At 42.9% G+C, this 17,097-nt stretch overlaps 1 protein-coding gene across 5 annotated transcripts in view; it reads right to left on the bottom strand.

Moving 5' to 3' along the window:
- Window positions 1-17,097, bottom strand: part of Rfc1 (replication factor C subunit 1) — a 74,739-nt gene that overhangs the window by 33,829 nt on the left and 23,813 nt on the right. For 2 of the 5 annotated variants that reach the window (XM_052199579.1, XM_052199580.1), the window contains exons 4-6: window positions 14,277-14,399; window positions 5,773-6,005; window positions 4,939-5,016 (exon numbers count right to left, since the gene is read on the bottom strand). In XM_052199579.1, coding sequence (XP_052055539.1) covers window positions 4,939-5,016; window positions 5,773-6,005; window positions 14,277-14,399 — 434 coding nt within the window. Of the gene's footprint in view, window positions 1-4,938; window positions 5,017-5,772; window positions 6,006-14,276; window positions 14,420-17,097 lie in introns of all 5 variants that reach the window. The other 3 variants (XM_052199583.1, XM_052199581.1, XM_052199582.1) reach the window with 2 other exon arrangements.

Below are 17,097 nucleotides of genomic sequence, written 5' to 3'. Positions count from 1 at the left end.
TCAGCATATTTCACGTTTCTTTCTTACATCTTTGCTTATTTATTGTGTATGTGGGGATGTACGCCATGGCATAAGTGAGGAGGCCAGAAGACAACTCTAAGAGTTGTTTCTCTCCTTTTGAGCCCCAAGGACTGAACTCCAGCCCTCAGGCACCTTTCACCTGCAGAGCCTTAGAGTTGCATATTCTCACATGGTATTTCTTTATAAAATCTGAGTTCACATTTTCACTTAATGTTCTTAGTAACATATCTCTTCATTACATGTTTTATGGCCTGTTTATTTGTTCTAAGGAAAAACCTCATATGTATATTTGCACATAAATGTGGGTATGTACACTTGAGTGCAGAGATGAGGGAGGGCATCAGATCCCCTGGAACTGGAGTTATAATAGCTCTAAGCTACCTGACATAGGTGCTAGCAGACAAACTCTGATCCTCTCCAAAGTCATTACTAGCTCTGTGTCACCCCTCCAGCCTAGCCCACCATCTTGTTCTTTTTAAGATAGGGTCTCACTACACAGCCCTGGCTGGCTTAGAAGTCAGGATGTAGTCCAGGCTAGCCTCAAACTCACTGAGATCTGCCTCTGGCTCTCTCTCTCTGCTTCTCTGCCTCTGCAGTGCTGAGATTAAAGGCGTGCCACTACAGCTGGCTTATCCTCCTCACAGCCACAGTTGTGGAAGGCATTGTCTTATTATGTAGTCCTGGATGGTCTGGAACCTTCTGTGTATACCAGGCTTTGAACTCACAAAGATCCACCTGCCTCTAGCCTTCCTCTTGAGTACTTAAAAATTAAATTAAAAGTATGTCCAACACACCCAGCTTACTTTATGTATTTGAAGCTCTAGAATTATCTCTGGAATGAATCTCAACCTAAGAGGCTGAAAACATGGCTCAGCAGTTAAGAGTACATACTGCTCTATAAGAGAGCCCAGGTCAAGACTCCCAGGACCGATGCTGGGAAGCTAACTGTAACCCAGCTCCAAGGAACTTGATGCCTCTGACCCCAACAAGCAGTTACACTCAATATACTACACACCCACAACACACACACACCCACAGAGAGAGAGAGAGAGAGAGAGAGCACACACACATACAGATAATTAAAAGTAATAAATCTGTTTAAAAATCTGAATCTATAAGAAAAATCACCCATGAGACACATAAACAGTAAATCTAAGCAATTTAAATGTTTGATCTAATATAGGGAAATGGCTGAGCAGTTAAGAGCTCTGGATGCTCTCCTAAGGACCTTACTTAGACTCCCAGCACCTACAATGCAGCTCACAACTGCTTGTAACTCCAGTTCCAAGGAGTCCTACTTTCTCTTCCAGGCTCCACAGCACTGGGCACACCTGTGGTACAAACAAGTATGTAGATAAACACCTATATGCATAAAATAATGGAAAAAACTTACATAAAAGTATTCTCTTGTGTACAAATACCATCACCATTTTTACTATCATGACTCCAACCTTATAAGCACCTATCACTGGCAAATGTTTCTGCTTTCAGCAGAACAGACCTAAAGGTGAAACAGTGAGATTCACTTCGCATTTTAAAGTCACTGTATGTGCCCAGTAAACCCAACCGCCCAACCTAGTACCCAACAAAGTCTTATATTATCCAAACAGGAAAAGTCTGCAAAAATCTACCCTGTCTGAAAGAAAGCTGAAAGCTGGGACACACTTGAGAACTCAGTAACCACGTTCTCCCTGATAGATGAAGCAGCCACACTGGACAAATAGATCACTGACGAGGCCATATGCTTACCATGTGCAAGGAACTCTCCATTTCATCCCCACTAGCAAAAAAAAAGTATATGAGCCCATGCTAATTAGGGCTATAGGAAGCAGACAGGGCACCCCTACATGCTTCCTTTACTAGTATTTCTTCTCTATAAATGAATTATGCACCTAATTGCTAAAGTCAATGCGAACGTCTTAATCATAGAAGGAGCTGCAAACTCTACTGGCAGCCTCCAAGGGTCTCTGAACTCAACACCACTTTTCCACATCATACTCTGTATTATATTTGTGGTAACGGAGATCCTAGGTGTTTTAGAAGGAACTGATATACTTCCATTAGAAAATGCCAGGAAGTGCATGCCTTTGATCCCAGCACTCGGGAGGCAGAAGCAAGTGGATCTCTTTGAGTTCCAGACTAGCCTGGTCTACTGAGCTCGTTACAGGAAAGCCAATGCTACACAAAGAAACCCTGTCTCAAGGGAGGGGAGGGGAAGGGATGGGAGGGAATGGGAGGAGAACAAAACGAAACTTACTACTTGGGTTATGGCATGTAATAAAGAACCCTAATTTTAACCCATGTTTACTGTAACTGACTTCATGTGGCATTTGACATACTGACTTCAGTATTAGATAATGAACATATAGCTACCAGAAAATAATTAGGGAAGACTATCAATGATTAACACCCTAAAAGTCTTTCATTAGATTAATAGTTTACCCAAAGAGTCTAAAAGAATGTGATAGAAATAGGAAAACAGGGGATTGGGATAGCCTTTGATTCTTTGTAAAGTAGATAATCATCTACTGTTGGCAAAGATAAGGCAAGTTAGGTCCCTTAGAGAGTGACTTAACAGTTGACCTGGGCCACTCACACTACTGTGAGTCATCAGGACACCTGCTTAGAGACATTAGGATTCAATATAACCAGAAACAAGGAAGGTATTTTTATTTTAGTTTTTGCTGTTTTGAGACAGGGTCTCACTATATAGTACTGGCTGGTCTGGGACTTGCTATGTAGACCAAGCTAGCCTCAAGCTCTTTTAGAGATCTTTCTGCCTCTGCTGAGATTAAAGGTGTGTACCACCATACCCAGCTAGAGAATATTTGAAAAACACCAAGTGTGAAGTGTCCATCTAATAAAATGGAGAACCACACATGGTCTGTCCAGGACACGACAGTATGCACTAAGACATACTCAGCCCCAGGAGCAGAGCTCAAAAGCTCCATACAGAAGGCATTTACATCACGGTTTCAATCAACAGCGACCGTCTGGGAACAGAAGCTTCAGAAGATGAGCCCTCCCGGTGAACTCCATCGTACTCAACATTTGCAAACACCAGGCTCACCCCGTCTTCACAACCCTTACTCCCCTCTGCCAGACCCTCTTCATCTCCAATGTTCAGAGCAATCCTAAAAGTTTTTTTGTTTTCTCCTCAGAGTGTCAACAGGTATACAAGTATTAAGGCCCACACAAATGCTAATCACTTCCAAATACACAGCTTCAGCTGTGCCAGGTTTGTCTCCTCTTCCTCTGCTGCTTCCTCTATCAGACATGCCACTGTCAAGACAGACTTCTTTTTATTAATGTGTATTTGTGTATGTGCGTGGGTGTTCAGGTGGAGCACAGAGAACAACTTTTCTACCGTGTACATGGATCCCAGAAATCAAACTCAGGTGGGCAGGTTTCCGTGTCATGCAACTTTAACAGCTGAGCCATCTCGTAGCCCCCAGAACAGAACTCCTAATGCCTTTGTACCAACTTCTTTGCAGCCTGTGTTCTGATCATTCCAACAGCATCACCCTGTATCCAGCTCAGGTCACCTCTCACCATCCCTCCTGCTTCCAACCCGACACACACAAGCTAACATCTGCCACCTACCACACCTTAACAATCTCCACACAGGTCTGCTTTGGTTCAGGCCCAACCATGGGGAAAGACTTCAATTATCCTGAATGCATTACAAAAGCCAAGATACTTTTAAGACCCACCAAGTCACGCCACTTTATTAAGGACTCCAATGGTGTCCATCTCACAGAAGCTAAATTAAACCTTAAGTCTGGACCAATCAAAGTCCTTTTCCTAAGTACTGAAGACCCATTGTGACCTACAGGACTTGCTGATGGCTACTCCTCCACGTCACCTAACTTCCTTGTCACTCACCTGTCTGCCATACTGATCTCCTGAGCACACTTCCTCCTCTTGATGCTTACCCTGCGGTCCTGTGCTGAGAGCAGATCTGAGTAGCCAGCAGCCGGCCCCTGTGCTTTCTGACCCAGTGCATCCCGACTTAACCCAGGGCTCCACCTGCACTCTCTGCACACCTGCGACTTCCCAGTGTCTTGTTTGCTTCCTTGGTTTTCTATTTAAACTGTAATCACCTACTACCTACAGCCGTGCTAGGAACTCGGTAAATAATCAATAAATCCTTGTCAGATGTGAGTTTACAGTTCAAGAGAGCATCCTGAACCTTTTTAAAGATTTTATATGAAAGTACACCGTAGCTGTCTTCAGACACACCAGAAGAGGGCATCTGATCCCATTACAGATGGTTGTGAGCCACCATGTAGTTGCTGGGAATTGAACTCAGGACCTCCAGAGGAGCAATCAGTGCACTTAACCGCTGAGCCATCTCTCCAGCCCCAAAGGCAGATTTCTAAGTCATCAGTGTATATAGTAAGTAAGGCATGGGAAAGAGTATGTATGCTCAGAGTGAAAGCAAAGGAAGATAGGAGACAATGAAATTCTTTCAAATATACTAAGGAGGCTCCTATTCACAGAACTTCAAAATTTGTACATAAATAATTATCTGTCAGTCTCATCATTTATATTTTACAGGGATTTATATTCTCATATACTTTATTTTAATTTATTTTACACCAGACTCCTAACGAGGCTCAATTTGAGCTAATCATGGCGGTATACTACTATAATCCCAACACTCAGGAAACTAAGGCAAAACTGTGAGTTCAAGGCTAGCCTGGCCTACACAGTGAATTATGGTCCTGCCTTGGATAGATGGATGGATAGATGGAGGAACAGACAGACGGACAGACATACACAGAGACAGATACACAGACAGGCAGGCAGAACTTAGTTTAAAAGAGAAAAGGCTCAAAACCACCTTGACTGTTTGCCTGGCTGTACCAAGCAGACCATCAGGCTAACAGTGATAATTAAATGGAAAGGCAGTACCTCTGCATCTTCATCCAGCTGCAGCTGCCTGGCGATGGCCTCATCATTTAATCTGGAATCATCTGTCTTTTGAGAAGACTGCATTCCAAAGAAAATCAAGCAAGATAAGCATAAATCTGGCTAAAAATAAAGTTTTGGTTTGTTTGGTTTTTTGTTTGACAACGATAACTAAACACATTAGTGAGAGATAAGTCACAATCCATGCAGGCACAAAGTCAAGTTTTGTGGCTGTTCTGGTAATATCCAATCTCATAAAAACTAGACACTACAGACAGATGACTCTCATTTTGTTCTATTGATATGTTCAAAAGAACTGTGCACACGCATGTGCACACACAGTATAGGTTAATGCTTTGGCTATCAAAGTAGTCTAAAGCATTGGCAAATCAATGTAAACACAGCCCAGTCCTGTGGCGGCGCCAAGGAATCAGCATAAACTGTAGCCATCTTACACTGAGGCGCTACCTTCACTAGACAGTATCTATAGGTCTGTTTCCTCAATGGCCAGGGGAGAACAAATCCAATTATCAGTCAAACTAGAGAAGATCAGCATAGGTACACTCTGATAAAACAACATGTCTATCCCATTTCAAAATACAATTGTGTACATCTGAAGTCAACAGTAAAATAAGTTTTCATTTTGAAAATTCCATTTAAATTCTAAGAACCATGACTTTTTCTTATATCTTAATGTTTTCCTGAGTTAAAAAAAAATATATATGTATATACAAATATACATATATTCTAATTACCATATCTTCCAAAATGAGGATATTTATCTATATCACTGAGAAATGCCCCACTATTAATAAAGCGTCTTTGTTCAGCACTCACCTCTGTCCTTTTGCTTGCCACCATCCTCCTCCCTGATCTCTGGACACTTTCAGTTCCAAAATAATCAAGCACTGATGTCGGGGTCAGTTTTATTGGAGATAATGGTTTATTCTTAGTCTTAATGTTTTCTTCATTCTTTTTCACGTTTGATGTTCCAAGGTAACTATTTGTAGATACTCCATTCTCTTTTGATTTGGAGGCTGCCTTTTTACATACTAAGTCATCATCTTCATCTTAAACGGAAAGTATTTTTCATAAAGCATAGGTCTTAATTATATAAACTAATCATTTCTATATATATATAAACTAACCAGCTTTTTTAAAAAAAACTAACACCTTGAGTTGTTTTCTTCTTCCTATCTTCTGAATCTAACAGATTTTTTGACATTTACAAGGGCCAGGCCTATGGCTGGCTGCACAAATATTTGCCACACACCCATTATATACCAGGTGCTATGGGTACAACTAAGGACTAAGGAGAGATACAGCAGTGAAAGATGCATTCCCCGGCCTCACAGAATGCATAGCCCCCCCACACCCCCACCCCCGGAAAAAAAAGATACATTAATTTTATACATACATATGTGTGCATACAAACAAATACACACACACACATTTCATTTTCAAGCTTCATGAACAAAAAATGAAATAAGAGAAGAGTAAGGAGTGATTAAGGATACAAGAGGCCTTAAGTCCAATCCCCAATAGTGACTCCTCATCCCCAAAAGTGAATGATCGGAGGGAGAGGGTGAAGCAGAGGAAGAGAACCTGCACGCACACACAGGTTCCCGTCCCAACCCCATAAAGGGAGAGAAGAGGGGAAGAGAGGGAGGGAGGGAGAGAGAGAGGGAGGGAGGGGAAAAAGAAAATGTCCAAGAAGCCAAGGGATGTTCTTTTGGTAAAAGCGATCATCAGAATCCTATTCTTGGGAGATCAAACTGAAAGCCTTGTGTGTGCCAGGTAAGTACTCTCCCCCTTAGCTATAAAAAAAGCCTTTGGTCTTTGGTTTTGGTTTCCTAGATAAGGTTTCTCTATGTATCCCTTGGCTTTCTTGGAACTCACAGTGTAGACCAGGCTAGCCTTAAACTCAGAGATCCCCCTGCTTCTGCCTCCCAAATGCTAGGATTAAAAGCATGCACCACCACTGGACTTCTCAATCTTTTGGTTTTTGAGTCTATGTAACTCTGTCTGGCCTTGGCCTTCCTACATGGCCAGAGCTGACCACCAACTCAAGCCTCCTGCCTCAACAACCCTAATGCTGAGATTTCTATTATGACCTAATACACCTGACTAGGGAACAACTCTTTGATAAGCAGTATCTGCACAGAGCCATGCAACGAAGACACCTCTAGCAAGAACAGCCAGATCATGTGACCTGCAAGCACCGGTTACAGTGCTCTCTTACAGCGGGTGTGCTCCCAGGTTGAAGGCAGTGTAGCTGCGGGGAAGAGTTAAATCCTACAGGATTTCTTAGGTGATAGACAGAAGCCTGGGCAGCGTAACATCACATGTCAGTTAAGTCTTGTCCTCTGGAGAAGACACTGCAGAGAAGAAAGGCAAAGGTAGGGAGCTCAAGAAGCCATTACAGCTCCCGACAAGATGCTGACTAGGGTAGTTCAGCGGTGGTAAGAAGTTCAGACTCTGGCTACACACATAATGAAGGTTGACATCTAACAATTATCTAGCCATTCATTTGAAACCTCAAACCATTTATTTTGTTACATTTTATATCCAAAAAAAAAAAACCAAAAACCAAAATCCAGCAACCAGAGAGATGCCTGAGTGGATACAAGTTCTTTGTTGCCACCTGATGACCTGCATTCCATCCCTGACTTCCACATGTATTCTAACCCCCAATACTCAGAGACACATGCACCTATGCATGCATGAAACATACATACATACATACATACATACATCTCATATGGAATACATTTTATCCCCAGCATCTTAAAGCCTCCTCCCCCTTTTAGTTTCCTGGCTGCCACATACTCCACACTACTACGTTCTACCTTATCTAAAGCCTACAGATGGGCCTGGAGAGAAGATGGCTTGTGGTTAAGAGCATTTGTCCTTGCAGAGAACCCAGGTTTCATTCCCAGCATCTGTACATAGCTCACAACCAGCTGTAACTTCAGCTCCAGGGGAATCTTATGCCCTCTTCTAGCTTCTGCAGTCACTATACACAGGTGGTACACATACATACAAGCAGGCAAACATAACCACAAAAAAAATAAGTAGTTTTTAAAAGAAAATATTATATTATAAAGAATTCTTTTTAAAGGCCCATAAACAGCTGGGGGATCGTGCGGCACACACCTTTAATCCCAGCACTCAGGAAGCAGAGGCAAGTGGATCTTTGAATTCCAGCCCAGCCTGGTCTATAAGCAAGTTCCAGGACAGCCAGAACTACAAACTATGCCTTGGGTGGGTGGGTTGGGATACCATAAACAAAGCAGCCACATAACTGAAGTGTCTGAAAATATGAGCCAAGTAATTTGTCATAGTGATGGAAATCTAACTACCATAATACTCTGTGAGTCACAGGATGAAGACATCTTGTCATCTGTCTTGATAAAACCAAAACCTCAAGAAAGAACAACACTAGCTCTATACCAACTCAATACCTTAAAGCCCCCATTAGCCTTTAGAATTTCAAAGGCTACATCATTATGTAAAAAGAAGGCAACAGAGGCTATGTGGCCAGGTATGGTGATACAGCCCTGTAACTAAGCACCTAGGAAACTAATGCAGGAATAATTAATTCCAGTGAGTTCTAGGCCAAACAGAATCTAACACTTTCTTCCTGCAAAGACATGATCACTTAACAGGTTTTTGCTTGGGCCATCCTCTGTTAAAACAAACCTTCTGCAGTCCTTAACATTGTACAGAGGTAAAACATTCCTGTTTTCTAGTAAAGCTGATTTGTTTGTCTGTTAGAAGCCAAAGACAAGCTGCTTTCTCCTCCCCAAAAGCTGTAATGAAACCCTGACAAACAGATCTAAGTCAGATTTCTGACAACTACTTGAAAATCATAGGCAACTCGACACTTAAAACTTCCCTCCAGGATATTTGTCTCCTTGTAAAAACACCATTTATTTTTATTTATAGACAACATAATCTCAAGTGTGCTAACAATGACCGAGCAAACTAGAATTTTCCAGCACAGAGTAGAGGAATTGCCTGGGAGAGGAGATGGCTCTGCCGCTCTGAGTCAGCCATGCTCATCTGTTTGGAAGTCTAAGTAGGGATGATGAGAGGAGAGAGGGGGGGATAATGTGAACGGCTGCAATCAAATCTGTTTACAAGGCAAGCAGGAAAAACAAATCTAATTCTGGAGCTCCTGCTGCTCACAGCTGGGCCTCTGCAGATGGAGCTGACTGTTCTGATGTTACGATTCTCTTGCCTTTGGTCTGGAACACACCAAAATCCAATTAACAGGGAGATTTCATTAGGAAGATTAAAAATAATTGACTTAGCAACAAGTGAAGTCTAAGTAGGGCAGGTGGGGTGCAAAGCCTTGTGTGTATGAAGTGCCTTTCCACGTTTCTCCAGAGGAAGGGTCAGTGTTTAGGGCTAAAATATACTCGAACCTAAATGAAAAAAAAAAAAAAAACAGTGAGCACCCCACCTCCGTTCGTGGGTGCGCTAAGTGAGAACAGTCTGCAAAATAAGCAGAAAAAGCAAGACTCAGCTGGGCGTGGTGGCGCACGCCTGTAATCCCAGCACTTGGGAGGCAGAGGCAGGCGGATTTCTGAGTTCGAGGCCAGCCTGGTCTACAGAGTGAGTTCCAGGACAGCCAGGGCTACAGAGAAACCCTGTCTCGAAAAACAACAAATCCAAAAAAAAAAAAAAAGGAAAAACAAGACTGATCGAGAAGCCAGGAGTCTCAATAAGTCAAAATGAGTCTGTGAAAAGGTTTGTCTCCTTTGTGTACGCTAGGAAATACACCCAACACTGCGCACGCAACCTGTGGGGAAAAGTGGCTCAGGCAGTATAAGACATTAAATACTGAAAAAGCAGGTTGCATAAATATATACCCAAATAAATACATGTATGCCTAAATACACAAATGTTTTTGATGCCAGGAGAGCCATCTCCTGTCCCAGGTAATTCCTCTACATAGGGAGGAAACAGAACATTCACTGAGGTGATTTAAAAATGTTACTCTAAATACATCAGTCAAGCTCAAAATCTCTAAACTTAGATTCTTGTATGTAAAATCCTAATATGCAAATTAGTATTGATTCTCAATAACTATAATCAAATACAATCTTACTGAAGAGACATTTTCTACTAGAACCATTCCATACTTCATTGGCAGCATCCATAACAGAAGCTCTCAGATAGAATACGTGTTGCCTCATACATAAAACTGCCTAACTCTAAAATTAAGCAAAGAACGATTCTTTCTGCTATTTTCCCAGGTTTTGGTTATGGACCTAATGGGGCACCCTAGAAAGTATAACACCTCCACTTCTCCCAACTAACCCTCGTCATAAAGACAACTCACAAAGCACGGCCCCAGAATTACTGTAACATTAGCACTAAAAATGGTGAAGACAAAGAAAACCCTGACTTCTTCAATCGCACAGCAGCTGCTGGTGAAACTGAGTAAGGCAGCCTTTGGCAATCAAACTCAAGGCCGATCAGTTCATTAAAAGCTAAAAGCAAGCACATTCAGTACAGCAAGCAGTTAGGGTTCTGTCTGCTGACAAAGTTTTATTAGTCAATGGTTAGCTATAAGCATTTTTCCTTTCTCTGTAAACTGGGGAAGTTAATGTAGTTAAACTCACTTTTTTTTTATTTTGACAAATACTATAGGACAGATTTAATCCAAGTGATGATGTTCTAAAGCTGAGCTGTAAGCCTGGACGCTTACTAACATGAACAAAAGCCTGGATGCTTACATGCATGAACACAGTTCCTTCAGTCCTCCTCTTATTTAGAGAGCATTCATGGCACTGAAGAGATGCAAACATGACTCAACGTTCAAGAGCACACAATACCTTGCAGAGCACCTGAGTGTGCTGGGCAGCTCACAAGGCAGCTCACAGCGCCTGTAACCTAGGCCCCAAGGATTCCAATGCCTGCTTCTGGCAAACATGCCTATCTGCATTCACATGGACACACTCCCTCCCAAACACACCACAAACATACATAATTAAAAATAAAATCAATCTTTTATTTTTTAAAGTACTACACAACAGAAATAATATGTAGGCCATACATATAATCTTAAAATAGCCACATTTTGAAAGATAAAGGCTGGGTCCTGTAACTCAGAGGCAGAGTGCTAGCCCAGCATGTTCAGAGCCCTACGTTTCATTCCTAGCATCTAAAACAAAAATGTGAAAACAAATCAAATGTTGGGGGTTTGTTCTGTTTTTAGTTTTATTGTTTTTCAGACAGGCCTCACTATAGCCCTGACTAGCCTGGAATTCACTGTCTCAGTTAGGGTTTTACTGCTGTGAACAGACACCATGACCAAGGCACCTCTTTGACAACATTTAATTAGGGCTAGCTTACAGGTTCAGAGGTTCAGTCCATTATCATCAAGGCAGGAGCAAGGCAGCATCCAAGCAGGCATGGTACAGGAGGAGCTGAGAGTTCTACATCGTTATCTGAAGGCTGCTAGGAGAAGACTGGCTCCCAGGCAGCTAGGAGGGTCTATTATAGCCCATGGCCATAATGCCACACCTCCTAACAGTGCCACTCCCTGGGCCAAGCATATACAGACCATCACACTCACTATGGAGTCTCACAGAGACACACCTGCCTCTAATTCCCAAGTGCTTGTATGAAAGGCTTGTGGCACCACACCCAGCAGCAATGGTCTCAACCCAAAACCAAGTAAACAGGACACAGTGCTGCAGGCCTGAAGTCTCAGCACTGGGAAGAGGAAAGCAGGATCAAGATCACCCATGGCTACACAGGAAATCCACAGACTAGGCTAAATGACTGTCTTCAACACAGAACATCACTAGTTTCTACATTTCAGTTTTATGTGGCTGGAGAGATAGCTCAGCAATTAAGAACACATATTGCTCTTAGAGAGAACCCAGGTACAATCCCAGCCTCCACATGGGAGCTCACAACCATCTGAAACTCCAGGAATTCTAAGGGATCTGACACCCTCTTCAGGCACCAGGCTCAAACACAGTGCAAAGACATACAAGAAGGCAAAACACATAAAAAGAAATAAAATACAATTTTATAATCATATGGGAAAATAGAATACCATATAATACCAAACATCATAGTAGAGGGTATTAGCTAATCTGTCACCTGGTGAGACCTAGAATCAAATGGTGTCAAGACAGGCCTGTGAGTGTGCCAGTGAGAAGGATCTTCCACAGATGGAGTGAGGTGAAGACCCACTATGGGAAGACTAATCTGGGGGCTATGACCTTGGAGTGGATAGTGAGGAGAAAGTGAGGTGGGCACAGACAGTCACCGTCTCTGGTTCCTGACTCTGAATGCAACATCATCAAGTTCCTATTGCACAACTTCTTCCCGGTGTCACCCCAAACTAAGAACTAAAATAAACCCTTTCTCCTTAAATTGTTAGAGTTGTATCACAGCAACAGAAATGTAACTATCATAATGGATACACTGTACCCCAAAATTTTCAGCTAAGACAAGAACAATGCTTACTTTTACTTACACATGCCATGGGCTGAATGGAGCAAGCACTCAGATGTGGCAGCAAGTCCTGTAATCTCAGCACTTGGAGAGGCTGAGGCAGAAGGACTGCTGTGAGTTCAAGGCCAGCCAGAGTTATAGAGCAAGACCATAACTCAAAAACAAAGCAAAACAAAACAAACAAACAAAAAAAGAATGGAGGAGGGAGAAGAGTGTCTAGTGGAGGAGGGAGAGGAGTATCTAAGGAAGGAGGGAGAAGAGACTGTCACTGGTCATAAAAGTCTCACATAAGATCCTGGCATCTCTTCAGAAGACTGCACTAAAAACTATCTGAGAGAATAGAGAATCTATAATCAGAGCCTCAACTGAGCCTTTGTGTACCTCAATCAGAAGATAAAGATAGCTTGGTCCACAGTTAAAGCCTGGTGCACTCTATCTGCATCTGACATTTTCAGGGTGCTGGAAAGCCTCATCACACGACCTATTGCACAGTCCTATTGCCATACTGTTTCCCTTCACCCTCCCATGAATCTGAACTGTCACAAAGGTAGCCATGTTAAAGAGACCTCTTAGATATTGTACAATGTACCTAAGCAGATATTTAGCAACAGTCAAAAGCATTAAAAACACTAATCTATACTTGTAAGAAATACATCAGTCTGTTAAATGTTTCAAAAAAATAGTCCAAGAGCTGGAGAGAGGACTCAACAGTTAGGAGGACTAGCTACTGCTGGAGAGAGGACTCAACAGTTAGGAGGACTAACTACTGCTAGAGAGAGGACTCAACAGGAGGACTAACTACTGCTGGAGAGAGGACTCAACAGTTAGGAGGACTAGCTACTGCTGGAGAGAGGACTCAACAGTTAGGAGGACTAACTACTGCTGGAGAGAGGACTCAACAGTTAGGAGGACTAGCTACTGCTGGAGAGAGGACTCAACAGTTAGGAGGACTAGCTACTGCTGGAGAGAGGACTCAACAGTTAGGAGGACTAACTACTGCTGGAGAGAGGACTCAACAGTTAGGAGGACTAGCTACTGCTGGAGAGAGGACTCAACAGTTAGGAGTATTAGCTACTGCTGGGTGGTGACAACACGTACATCTTTGAGCCCACCATGTGGGGGACAGAGGCAGTTCAAGGACAGTCTAGTCTATAAAGCCAGTTCCAGGACAACAATGACTACACAGAGAAACCCTGCCTCAAAAAAAAGGAGGAGGAGGAAGAAAAGGAGGAGGGGGAAGAAAGAGGAAGAGGAGGAAGAAGAGGAGGAGGAAGGAGAAGGAAGAAGAGGAAGAAAAGGAGGAGGAGGAAGAGAAGGGGAGGAGGAGGAGGAAGAAGAAGAAGAAAAGGAGGAGGAGTAACAGGAGGAGGAGAAGGGGGAGGAGGAGGAAGAGGAGGAGGAAGACTAGGTACTCTTCCAAGACAGGGGTTTGATACCCAGTACCCATGGAGAGGCTCTCAATAGCCTGTAACTCCAATCCCAGAGATACAACACTCCTGTGTGGCCCCCAAGGCACAGATATATGCAGACAAAACACCTACACACATAAAACAAAGTTCTTTTTAATTCCTGGGGGGCGGGGGGCTGGGAATTCAGCTCAGTGGTAGAGCACTTACCCAGCCAAGTGCAAAGGCTCTAGGGTCAGTCCTCAGCTCCAAGAATGAAAACAGACAAAATATCCCCAGGGATAGGAATGCAGCTCAGTGGAGGAGTGTTTACCTAGCATGCATGAAGTACTGGATTTGACCTTCACCAGTAACTAGACCTTTACCACACAAGAAATTTCAAAGATGATGATGATGTCCTTCCTCTGACAGATACAATTCAAAAAAGACAAAGGAATACATTCGGTACCTTACCTGTCTCAGAAATGTAAGTAACAGGATCCTTCCGGGAGATTTTACCAGGTTTAGAAGGGAGTGGTAATTTTCCTGATTTCTTTTTAGCATTTTTCACTTGTACTGTCTCCTCTGACTCTGAATCTACAAGAGAAAAGTTAAAGCTGTGAAAAGAAATATCAGCGTATTTTTAAAGTAGTCATTATAAGCCAATCCCCCAAGAAGCATGTCTTGAATCTTTACATTATTTTATTTATCCAGTAATAAACTCATGATTACATTCATATATCGTTGTTACAATAGCCACAAACCAAATGGCTTAACAACTACACATGTGGGCTGGAGACATGGTTCAGTTGGTAGAGGTCCCGGTGGCTAAGCCTGATGACCTAAGTTTAGTCCCTGGTAACCACACAGTAGGAGAAAGCAACTCCCCCAAATTACCACCTGTCCTACACACACAATGTGGTACACACCCACACACATGCAAAAGAAAAAGGGTCTAACATAAATACATTTTAACTTTCACAGTTCTGAGCAATGGCTGACACAGGTCTCATGGGGGCATCAGCAGGGCTCCCTAGGGAAGAATCCATTTCTTTATCATTTCCACTTGTCTAGCAGCTGCCATCAATACATCTTAACCTCTTCTCCCATCTTCATAGTCAAGAAACCGGGCATGGTGGCAGTGGTCAGGGAGACTGATAGCTCAGGCTTGTCTGGGATACAAGTGAGTTCAAGGCCAGCAGAAGCAACCTTAGTGACTTTTAAGAGAGCTATGGATGTAGTTCAGGGTAGGATGTTTGCACAGCATGTGCAACTGTGTTCATCCCCTGGACCACACACATACTCACACAAACACCCTGTCTTAGTCAGGGTTTCTATTCCTGCACAAACATCATGACCAAGAAGCAAGTTGGGGAGGAAAGAGTTTATTCAGCTTACACTTCTGCATTGCTGTTCATCACAAAAGGAAGTCAGGACTGGAACTCAAGCAGGGTTGGAAGCAGGAGCTGATGCAGAGGCCATGGAGAGATGTTCCTTACTGGCTTGCTTCCCCTGGCTTGCTCAGCCTGCTCTCTTATAGAACCCAAGACTACCAGCCCAGGGATGGTACCACCCCGCCCAGGGACCCTCCCCCTCCCCTTGATTACTAATTGAGAAAATGCCCCACAGCTGGATCTCATGAAGGCACTTCCCCAACTGAAACTCCTTTCTCTGTGATAACTCCAGCCTGTGTAAAGTTGACACACAAAACCAGCCAGTACAGCAGAGAGTGCTACCCTCAAGCAGAGTGCGCTACCATCTCACTGGTTTCTGACCTCCTTACACTTTTTTTTTTAATGAGAGTGGGATGGTTAAGACAGTCTAAGTAGACCAGGATGGTGTCAACTTCACAGGCCTGTCTCTGTCTCTGAGCACTGGGGTTAAAGGAGTGTGCCTTCCTACGCCCTTAATCTCTCCAAATCTCTTCTGCCTCCAACTCCTTAGCCACACTGAGCCTGTCTTCTTTCAGGGTCTTCTGAACCACTCTGCAGCTCTTCCTTCCTTTGCTCTCCAGCCAAACAGATCACAGGTTGCAGGACTTAACTGTGGGACTTTGGAAGCCAGCACTCTAGTTAATCTGCCTACTAGGCCAGACTACTTAATGCAATTTAGAGCAAAACATAAGCACCTAACAGGGTTTGGCACACAGTCCACCATTCATAAACTCACTGTCCTTCCTCCTCTTCTCTCTACAACTAAAAGTTCTGGTTGGTTCTGGGTTCTTGGTCTGAAACGGGGTTTCCCCACAGCCCTGGCTGACTGAAGCCCGCCTGCATCTGCTGGGATCACAGGCTTGTGTCACCTCACCCAGCTCATACTGCTTTATACTAGCATTTAACATAACTGTTTCCAAAGAGGAACCTCAGAGAACGCAGATATGCACTTTCAATATCCTTAGCATAAAGGATATTGCACAGTGAAGTTCACTGAGTAAACATTCAAGTACTCTGAAAAGTCAGTCCTGAGCTGTACTCCCACTGTGAAAGTCACACAAGAGGCAGGAGCGCACTTGAGCTTGGAACATCAGGACCAGCCTGGGCAACCAAAGTAAGGTCCATCTCAAATATATACATAAAATCAAAATAAAGAACCAAAAAACCAAATATATTAACAACACACAAATGCTTCCTTAGGCCACATTATTTTACAACCACTAGTTGGGCAACAAGGGTAGCTTGGGCAACTTGCTTGGGCAACAAGGGTAGCACTCATCGCAAATAAATAAGCAAATAAATATCAAAATAAAGGATAAAATATTAATAATACACAAACAAAATGCTTCCTTAGACTATATTATTTTACATCCACTAGGCATAACAGCACATATCTGTAATTCCAGAATTTGGGAGATGTAGGGAAGATCAAGAATTGTGTCCTCATCAGCTATATAGGGAACTCAAGGCCAACCTAGGCTACTTCAGATAAGATGAAAATTAAGTCAGTTGTGACAGCCTACAGTCCCAGCTGCCCAAGAGCCTAGGCAACAACCTGTCTCAACAATACAGACAGGCTGGGGTTTATAAATCAATGGTAGAGTGCTTGCCTACCAGGCAGAGGGCCTCAGTTCAGCCTCTAGCATTGCAAAATGAATGAATGAATGAATGAATGAGCCACATGGGCACAAAAGGTACTGTTCCCCTTCTCAAAACTGTATTAAAAGAAAATCCTTTAAATTGTGTTTATTACTTTTTTCAAAAGAAATGAAATTACCAAGTCTTCCCGTTACACATAGAAAATCAATTTTAATTATTTGTTTTGGGGCCAGCAAGATGGTTCAACGAGTAAAGATACCTAC

The sequence above is a fragment of the Apodemus sylvaticus genome, chromosome 11, assembly GCF_947179515.1.
Source record: "Apodemus sylvaticus chromosome 11, mApoSyl1.1, whole genome shotgun sequence".
Taxonomy (NCBI): domain Eukaryota; kingdom Metazoa; phylum Chordata; class Mammalia; order Rodentia; family Muridae; genus Apodemus; species Apodemus sylvaticus.
The sequence above is the reverse complement of the archived record's forward strand: the minus strand, read 5'-3'. Positions and strand labels throughout refer to the sequence as shown.